Source organism: Egretta garzetta, unplaced genomic scaffold (genome assembly GCF_000687185.1).
Source record: "Egretta garzetta isolate BGI_Z169 unplaced genomic scaffold, ASM68718v1 scaffold390, whole genome shotgun sequence".
NCBI classification, from domain to species: Eukaryota; Metazoa; Chordata; class Aves; order Pelecaniformes; family Ardeidae; genus Egretta; species Egretta garzetta.
Window position 1 is genome coordinate 37771 of NW_009258382.1, and position 9632 is coordinate 47402.

Genomic DNA, 9632 nt, shown 5'->3' on the forward strand with positions numbered 1-9632 from the left:
GGGCGGCAGGGACCACGCTAACGAGCGCGTTCTAGGGCCACCCCAGCCCCCATACGCTTCACGACCCCCGTAAGCCGACACACAGCCTTCGTTCCGTACAACATCTCTGGGCTTGAGGCGCAATTTCCCACTGAGGGATCTGTCCCTCCCCTCCTCGCAGACACCGGCGTCGGAACCTACGGCGCGCCGCATCGCAAACTGCAAAGCTCTGCCAGGAAGGATCTCGCGCAAAAAGCAACGGTGGAAAGTACTGAAAGGGAAGAATGGAGCTGCTACCGAAGGAAGGAAGCACGAACAAGTTACGTGAGAACGAAGAGCGGGTTTTATCACAATCTGAGGGTTTTTTTTCCAAATCAAGACGAAAAAAATCAGAGCATCGCTTATTGGAGGGACTGCTTAGCAGCAGCCCGTGCCCAGTCAGCGCCAGCAAAGAGCGGGTTTTATCACAATCTGAGGGGTTTTTTTCCAAATCAAGACAAAAAAAAATCAGAGCATCGCTTATTAGAGGGACCGCTTAGCAGCAGCCCGTGCCCAGTCAGCGCCAGCGGGATGAGGCGTCCCCCGTGCCGCACCTCAGCAAGTACCACGGCTGCTCCCTAGGGAGATGCCGAGAGGCTGGGCGCCACTTACCAGTGAGAATGGGAAATGGGAAAAATAAACGGGAATAAACGGGGGAAAAAAAACCCATTAAAAAGATACCACCTGACTCTTCCAAAACGCATTTTTCCGCTCCTGCTGCAGCCCAGGGTAAGACAGAGCGCGCCCGCGTGCGGAAGCGCGTGCGACGCAGAGTAAAGCCGCTCCCGCTCCTAGAAGCGAGTACATCCAATTGTCTGACAAGCGTGCTCAGGATAAACGAATGCTTTCAAATTAATTCTCCTGGTTTTGCCAATTTGTACTTTTCTACGAGGGCCTGGGCCTGGAACTCGGTGGTCCTCTGTTAGCGGCACAAGGCACACGAGCCCCGCGCCCCCGCTGGGCAGAGCGGGCTGGGGCTGGAACTTCTGCTCCCATTTACGAAGACGCAGCCCCCCACCGCCTTTAGGGATGGTGAGAGCTGTACCACCGTAATTAGGCAGCAAATGTTCTCGAAGGTGTTTACTGAATCAGAAAAAAAGCTTAAATTAAGCCCTGACCCATCTCTTACAAAACCTCGCCTTAGCCAGGAGAAGGCCGACTTCGCATGCCTGAAGTTAAACAGTGAAGAGATCATATCTTCACTTTAGCAAGCGTTTCCACATGACACGGCCTATGTCCCAAGCAGAATTAATACAAATCTGGCATTTGATCAGCTCACTTTGTCCGTCCCATCCTCAGCATTCTCAGCCTGATTTCAACGCGGACCGTCCGAACTCTCTAGAAAAGAAAATTAAAAACTCCTTTTGCAAGCCGAGCCACGCGATGTGCGCACGAACCTCCTGAGCTGGGCTACAGGGCAAAGTCTGGGGCACCTACGCTATGAGTGGGCCTGGAACTCGGTGGTCCTCTGTTAGCGGCACAAGGCACACGAGCCCCGCGCCCCCGCTGGGCAGAGCGGGCTGGGGCTGGAACTTCTGCTCCCATTTACGAAGACGCAGCCCCCCACCGCCTTTAGGGATGGTGAGAGCTGTACCACCGTAATTAGGCAGCAAATGTTCTCGAAGGTGTTTACTGAATCAGAAAAAAAGCTTAAATTAAGCCCTGACCCATCTCTTACAAAACCTCGCCTTAGCCAGGAGAAGGCCGACTTCGCATGCCTGAAGTTAAACAGTGAAGAGATCATATCTTCACTTTAGCAAGCGTTTCCACATGACACGGCCTATGTCCCAAGCAGAATTAATACAAATCTGGCATTTGATCAGCTCACTTTGTCCGTCCCATCCTCAGCATTCTCAGCCTGATTTCAACGCGGACCGTCCGAACTCTCTAGAAAAGAAAATTAAAAACTCCTTTTGCAAGCCGAGCCACGCGATGTGCGCACGAACCTCCTGAGCTGGGCTACAGGGCAAAGTCTGGGGCACCTACGCTATGAGACCACGCTCGCTTCGTGGCTTTGTGTGCAACAGGGAAGGATCCACAAGCCCCGTAACAGCAGAGTGCTCCAGGATACGTACCGAGGCACCCAGGCATTTAACCCAGGACATGCACTAGGATGCAGTGGATTGGAGTAATTTCTCTTTAATTTTTAAAAAGTGCGCTTGACCTGAAATGGAAAAGAACTGTCTTTATGTTCGCTGTAAACTTGTCAGAAGGAATCTGCTCTTTAAAAACTGTGCTAAAACAGTCAATTTATACAACAGAGCACTAGATGAAGCTACCATAAATTCCTCTTCACCAATTATTACTCTATTGTGTCAGTTATAGGACTGCATATACGTAAGAAGAAGCGAAACGGTGGTAGCTACTACCAGTGAGTACAACAAACTAAGTGAGTAATTCGAGTTCAACGTTTCCATGAAGTAGCAATAACATTTAAACCACAGGACAGTTAGAATTCAGTACTTTGAAGTGCATAAGAGTCACGCTGTTGATCATCAGCAGTATGGAGAAAGGTTATCATCAAGTCAGCAGTAATGGTCGGAAAGGACATGGCAACACGACAGATTAAAGGTGATCCACCGGGGCAAGTCTGCAGCTCCTTCCGCAGCCGAGGGGTCGGTCGGTGTCGCGCACAGGCGTGCGATCCCAGCCAGCAGCGACCGTTTCAAGTCTCCAGGCTCGGGACGCACCAAACGAGGGTATTGCGGAGAAACCAGCATCTTCCTTCCGTCAGCAGTTGCAGAGCAATGGACCACGGTTTAGACACCGCCAGGGTGTGGGAATGCATGGGAGCAACATCCAGCCTCTAGGCTCGGTCATTTCCACCGCTGCTAGGAGCACGAATTCACTTGCCATTGTTCCAGGCTTCACAACCTCCAGAGACAGAGTTCCGACATCATCCCACGCTGTAAACATCTAATTTCTTCCTCTTCTAAGCACATCCCGCATCCAGGATTGCACAAAGTAATTCATAAGGATTCTGTGAAACTCGACATGTTCACAAAGTAGCTTCCCCTACGTGAGCTTTGCTCCCCGTGTCTCCTACAGACCATTGCTATTCCTGTGGCTGAGCGGTGGTTTTGAAAGCTCTACGACTGCTGAGCGAGATTTATTGAGAAACTTTGGGGCCCGACGCAGCAACCTCTGTGCCTCAGTGAAAGCTTCTGTCAGCTCTTTTTTCCACTGAACAAATTCTGGGTCACTCTGAAAGAGATACAGAAGTGGTTTGGCACTTCACAGTAAACGCCCAAGAGCGCCTTCTCGCTTAGATAGCACTTTTAAAGCGACTTATTGTCATTTTCCAGAGGAATGAGTAACTTTGGATATGGAAAACGCGCAGCCCTTTGCCCCTCCGTCACCCTGCCGAAGCCAGGCGAGGCAGCAGCCACTGGTCAAGATGCAGAGGGGACTGGTGCACCAGACTGGTGTACCTCCTCCCTCGCAAGCACACCACCTACCATGGACTAACTGCGCTGAGACACGTGCCAACAGGGCCTTCGAAGCCCGTGCAGGCTGAGGAGTTTGGATGGTTTTAGCTATTTATTAAACTGAACTCATTTGCGGCCCAAACACCATTGAAATCCGTGACAGAACCTGGCATAGCTGCAGCTTTCCCACTTTCAAAACTCAAGCGTGATAAAAACTTCCCAGCGTCGCTTGGGTTCAGCTTTGCCTCGTCAGGTACGCTTAGTTAATACGTAAGGGGAGGACCCGAAAAGATTTCTCAGTTGTTTTAGCGTACGATTAACAGCTACCGAAACCCAAGCGTCTCACCTCGCACTGCAGGACAAACTGTTTTCCTCCTTTAATTCTCAGCAAGATGCATTTCTTATCTTTAATTTGCGTTTCTTCCACCGATACGATTTGTTCCATTGTCAGTAGGTTTTGCTGTAGCGTTTGCAAAGATAAAGCAGAGAGATGATTCAAAAAAAACCCCTGTTGCCCATCAAATAAAGCCGTTATCTAATTTTTCGGGACTACCCACAAAAGTCAAGTTAGGAACAGTGACACTCGTTACACAAACATTTCTTGATTCGCACAGACTGGGTCATGAGCTAAAGATAGATGATAAGGTAAGAGAGGGATTGAACCAGGAGCTCGGCTGCTTCCAGAGGGGCAGCGAAACACGAGCTAGGAAAGGCAGCAATGACAGCATGAACTAAGAATCTACAAATAGGTGTGCCTACAAACAAAATACTCATCATTCTCCCACAAGAGCTGCATATAATTGTATCCATTTTCCAAATATTACTGCTGCTGTTAAAAAAAAAGGGGGGGGGGCAAAAAAGGGGCAACCTTGCTATTTCAGAGAGCTGAAAGGGAATATTTAAGCACAATATACTTACAAAGAAGCAAAGCTACACAACAGTTTGCAGAAAAGCTTTCCCTGCCAGCTGTCAGAGGAGAACAACGTTTTGAAATTCCCAACCCTGACTGAACTAAATGTACAAATGATCTGCCTAGCACATGATCACAGCTGGACTAAGTCCCTATAGCATTTTCTTTGAAACAAAATGCTATAGCATCTAGGACCTTACCGGTTTATGTTTTTTTGTATAAATAGTCCAGAGGTCCTAAATGAAAAACAACACCGTGAACTACCAAATTCCTTTAAACACGTAACAAACCAAAGCAAACCCGTTTCTCAGGTCAACGCCACGTTGCCCCAGCGCGGCATAGCTACCCACTAGCTACAGCGACACTCAAGGTAAGTTACTCCAACCCACTGGTCGTTTATTTGGGCAGAACTCTGCTTCCATGGGGGTTTTTGGCTGAATCCTCAGAGACCCCTCAGCACCCACCCGCCTTGCACGCCCCGGGACGCTGCTGCTCCCCCGAGCAACCCCGCTTACCCGTGACTCTCCTTCTCCTCGCCATTCCAGTCGGTTTGGGAAGAGGTAAAAGTAACGCCGCTGCCACTGAGTCAGGAACGGGTTCCCCAATTTCAGCATGTACCCGTGCATAATACAATCCTTCCCGAGCGCATAGTCTGTAAGAGGAGGAAACATTAGCATGCAGAACGAGGTACTGCCTAAAAGCACCGTGCGCGGGCGCTGCGCCGAGGGCGGACACGGCCCTGAGCACGGCGGGCCTGGGGGTGCTCCCCCGGAGCCTGCAGCGGCGCTCGATGTGCACGGGCACACCCAGAGCCAATTCTGCCTTAATTATAGGAGCTGATGCGGCTGCAGCGGGGGAACTGAGAACAAAATTTGGTTGTTAAAAAAGTACCTTATTATCATAGAATCATGGAATGGTTTGGGTGGGAAGGGACCCCCAGAGGTCACCCAGCCCAACCCCCCTGCAGGAGCAGGGACACCTTGAACCACATCAGGGTGCTCACAGCCCCGGCCAACCTGGCCTGGAATGTTCCCAGGGATGGGGCCTCCACCCCCTCTCTGGGCAACCCCTGCCAGGGTTTCACCACCCTCACTGGAAAGAATTTCTTCCTTAGATCCAGTCCAAATCTACCCTGTTTTAGTTTAAAGCCATCACCCCTTGTCCTATTATTAACTGTTAAAGGAATTGGATATTGCTAGCCAAAGTTTGGAGCTTATGGTGCAACATCCCCGTGCAAACAGGGGAAGTTTGCTGCAAAGGCCCCCCTGTGTTCTCCCCCAGCTTCTTCATCATGAAATCAAACCCCACGTACCCTTTTCTGAGCGTAGACCACAAACAAAAAAAATGATGAAAGGCTGTACATGATAATCTTTAGAAGAGAGTACAAAAAAAGGTTTTCCAAAACATTATGTCATACGGCATTTCAAAACATTAAGAAAGGTCTTCAGAAACACGACACTGCCTAAATGAATCCTCACAATGACTGGTGAGTGACAGTAATGTGAGAGTCTGCTGCGTGGAACTTCAAACACAGGAACTGCTACCTCGCAGCAAAAGATGCAGAGAAGTGCATTTGACAGTGTGTTACCTTCCTCGTGGCCGAGCTGCTTATTTTTAGCCCTTTTTCTGGCCTCAATTTTATCTGTGTCTGCATTTACTGCATCGTAAACAGTTTCTGCTACTTCTTGCTGCCAACGCTCCGATATCACCAGGGGGAAGTTCTTGTACAGTTCCTGGTCACTATCGAGCAACTGGCAAGAGAAAAACAACACAAACCCCCAACATTTTAATAACTTTTATTATTCTTATCCCCCACAGTTAACAGTTACCCATATAACAGTATTCCTTTGAAAGTTGTATTGAGCTCTAACCTTACCGGGACAGACGGTGCAAGCAGGAGAGAACACAGACACTAATTAAGCACAGACATTCACTTGTATACAGAGAGCAGGCCACCTTTGCTTTGATAGCTCCATAATCCATTCGCTGCACAATCAGTGTTAACAAAATGCCTACTCGTGTTAAAAACCTCCTCTGCACAAAAATCCCATGAATAAATGAGACGATACCTTCTACGCGCCGCCGCCTTCCACGCTTCCACAGCTTAATTTTGCATTCTTAATAATTAACCTTCCCTATTCAGCAGCGCATGCTGCAGACCTCGATTTTCCTGTTACTTGGATTCTTTTCTCCCCTAATCCTTAGCTACCGTTCTGGAGTTGAATCCTACTGAAGGAAACCAAAACCAGTGGGTCTGCCCGAAGCCGTGCTGCTTGACACAGCCGTGTTCTGGGTTTAGCCGCAAGGCGCTCGGACGCAGTACAAAAAGCGCTCGATGTTCACCCTATAGCTTTAGTGAAGGTTTTCATTTGGGGGTGAGTTTAAACACTCCCCTCGTTGTTTCAGTTTCCATCCAGAAGTAGAGGAACCTTCCTTTCAGAGAAAGCCCCGCAGACCTTTCCCTGTGAGAGCAGCGCCCCTTGCCGCGTTCCGAACGCAGGACGCCCGCCGGGCAGGGACGCAGCAGTTGCAGGAGCAGGATAGGGACAGCCTTGCTCAATTCGCCTTCCGCAGCCAGGCCAGGCACTCCCAGAACAGATATTCCCCTCCTTTTCGGAGATCCATCGCCGTATCGCAGGAGAACACACGCTGGATCTGACGGCAGAAAGCTTCTCTGCAATTCGGCACAAGTGGCTTACAGGGATTTCTTAGGGCATCTGAGAAAGAGGGGAAAGGCACGGGCGTCCACTGTTGGCTTTCCAGCTTGTAACCTCGAAGAACACGTGTTCTTCTCGGTGTCACAGGACACCCTGCAGCATAAATATAATCCGCAGGGGCAAGGGAGGGGAGCAAGGCGCTCAAAACTGGCGTCCTCGCGGGCAGAGATGGCTCCTGACACCTTCGTGGAAGCTCCGGCCGCAGCTGACTCAGGGGCACGGATTATTCAGTCCCTCCTAAAAGACGGTGACATCCCAGTGGAAGCGCAGAGCGGAGCAGCTGTATGTGATATCCCTCGCTGACTCAGGACTAAGAATAAATTTACCTTATAGGCAGCCTGAACAAAGATGACATGGACGTGATCTGGCCATACAGTTTACGGGCCTTGCTGAGAATATCCGATCCCCTCAATAAATCAAAAGACCACCTGGTTTCTCCTTGCAGAATGTCCCTCCAAGTTATGGCATCCCAGAACTGCAGGAAATCGGAATCCCGTTAGACTAGCGCCGATGCCGAAGCTGCGGAGCTTTCTGGGATAAAGAACATCTTGGGTTCTTGCATTTGCCTTTAAACACGTAAAATCTTTCCTGTGCCAACTTCTGTAATTACAGTGGGTGACACTGACAGACAAGTTCCTTTTAGGCACAGCGCGTACTTAACAGGTTTTTTTGCTTATAAAGTTTAGAGCAATTAAGCTTCTCTCCTGACTCACTTCTGTAATAACAAGACTAAAGTCTGATCTCTTGAAGAACTGTACGAGAAAACCAGTGAAGGGGACAGACCCGAGACAAGCACCGCTTCCCCTCTTGCCTCAAAGCACCAGGGAGGCTCCAGGAGCGGGGCCGCACACACAGGGTACGTCCCACCACCTCCGCGCAAGGCAGAGCCGGGCCAGCAGCTTCAGCTTCTCATTCTTCCCTTTACATTGTTTTCATTCGATTTTGGATAATATCAGAAACCAAAAGTTTCTTTTAGCGCTTTTCTAACCGATAAAGTTGCTACCCTTAGCACGCAGTTTGTCACTTGGCAGAGTTTTCCAACGCGCCCTCGGACCATGAGGTAATACTGTTAAAATAGGGTTTAGTTCCATTCATTCAAGCTACCAGGAACAAATTACATGTTATGAAACTACAAACCATTACTTGTTCCTGAAAACCTGAGGATTTCCCAGAAGCTGTCTGCCCATGTGAAATATTTGCTTTATCACAGAAAGCTTTTGCTAGGAAGGCAGATTTCCATCAATCTAAAAAATAAAACGAAAGGCCTTGACAAGCTAGAATGAACCAGCCAACCAGCCCAAGTTCTTTCCTCATGGCACGGATTAAGTTTCCAAACCTGAAAGCAATTCCTTACACATTCAGTAGCCCCCGAAGCACACGAACGGCACGCACGCATGGCCAGTCAAGCACAGCACCCGCAGCGCCGTTCCCTGCCTATCCTTTAACGTTGTGTACCTTAATGCCTTTAGTGTCCTCTTCATCAAACGACCCAATATCAAATGCGTCCGCTGCGTTTACTTCTCCCCGGGGAGGAATCAATGGTGGAGGATACTAGAAATTAAAAGCAGCATAATTAGAGACAAATTAATGGGCGTTATTTCAATGCATTCTGTAGCTGTATACAGCCTTTTTATTTTTTGCACAAGCTACACAGGACTGTGCAAAAATATGGCTCTTGAAATTAAACTTCAGCGCAACAAAGTTCTCCACTCCTTTAACAAACAGTCCTCCAAAAATTGGGGCTGGGGGGGAACCCTACAGCTTAGAGACAGCTCAGCAGAAGAAACCATGCAGTCATTTGACCCTGAAAAAGTAGTAATTCAGTACTATGGATCAGCTAGGCTTGTAGTAACGAATATACATCGGTTTTCATCAACAGTCCTCCTGGCATTCGTGCAAATGAGTGCGTGTACTGGGGACTGGAACCCTGAAGGTTTCTGCCCGTTACCTGTTCAGGCTTATTTTCTTTTTACTGCTTTACCAAGTCAGCTAAGGTTGCTCTCTTAATCCTTTACCTTTTGTAAATAGACTTGCTGCCAATCGATGCCCTTGAAGAAAGGATGTTCTTTTACTTCTTGTGCACTGCAAAATACAAGTAACTGAAAGTCAACAGAGTGAAGGGGCTTTTCAAATCTATCTGAGAAATACAAAGCCTTCGAAGGCCACGTTTCTGTCACTTGAAAACATCGGTAAAATGCATAAGTAAACAACAGAAGACTTTCCTGTGGAAAGGCTGGGAATGGCACTGCAGGTCTGGCAAGCACTCGCTCCCGTTTAGCTGTGGTGTCCCATCATTTCAAACCACGACCAGTACCCGTCTGTTGTCAAACCCCATACACTACGTGTAAGTAACAGGCTTACGCCACTCACAGAATCCCAGCCTGGCCGGGGCTGGCAGGGCCCTCAGAGCTCACCCATCCCACCCCCCTGCCCAAGCAGGCTCACCCAGAGCAGGGGGCACAGGACAGCGGCCAGGCGGGGGTTGAAGATCTCCAGAGAAGGAGACTCCACAGCCCCCCTGGGCAGCCTGGGCCAGGGCTCGGGCACCCTCACAGTCAA

At 49.2% G+C, this 9632-nt stretch overlaps 1 protein-coding gene across 4 annotated transcripts in view; it reads right to left on the reverse strand.

Moving 5' to 3' along the window:
* Nucleotides 1-456: 456 nt before the first annotated feature.
* Nucleotides 457-9632, reverse strand: part of GRK3 (G protein-coupled receptor kinase 3) — a 55730-nt gene continuing 46554 nt past the window's right edge. For 2 of the 4 annotated variants that reach the window (XM_035896696.1, XM_035896706.1), the window contains exons 15-20: nucleotides 9089-9155; nucleotides 8529-8624; nucleotides 5945-6107; nucleotides 4872-5008; nucleotides 3793-3906; nucleotides 1484-3222 (exon numbers count right to left, since the gene is read on the reverse strand). In XM_035896696.1, coding sequence (XP_035752589.1) covers nucleotides 3061-3222; nucleotides 3793-3906; nucleotides 4872-5008; nucleotides 5945-6107; nucleotides 8529-8624; nucleotides 9089-9155 — 739 coding nt within the window. In that variant the 3' untranslated portion in view covers nucleotides 1484-3060. Of the gene's footprint in view, nucleotides 1452-1483; nucleotides 3223-3792; nucleotides 3907-4871; nucleotides 5009-5944; nucleotides 6108-8528; nucleotides 8625-9088; nucleotides 9156-9632 lie in introns of those variants that run through there. The other 2 variants (XR_004842337.1, XM_035896702.1) reach the window with 2 other exon arrangements.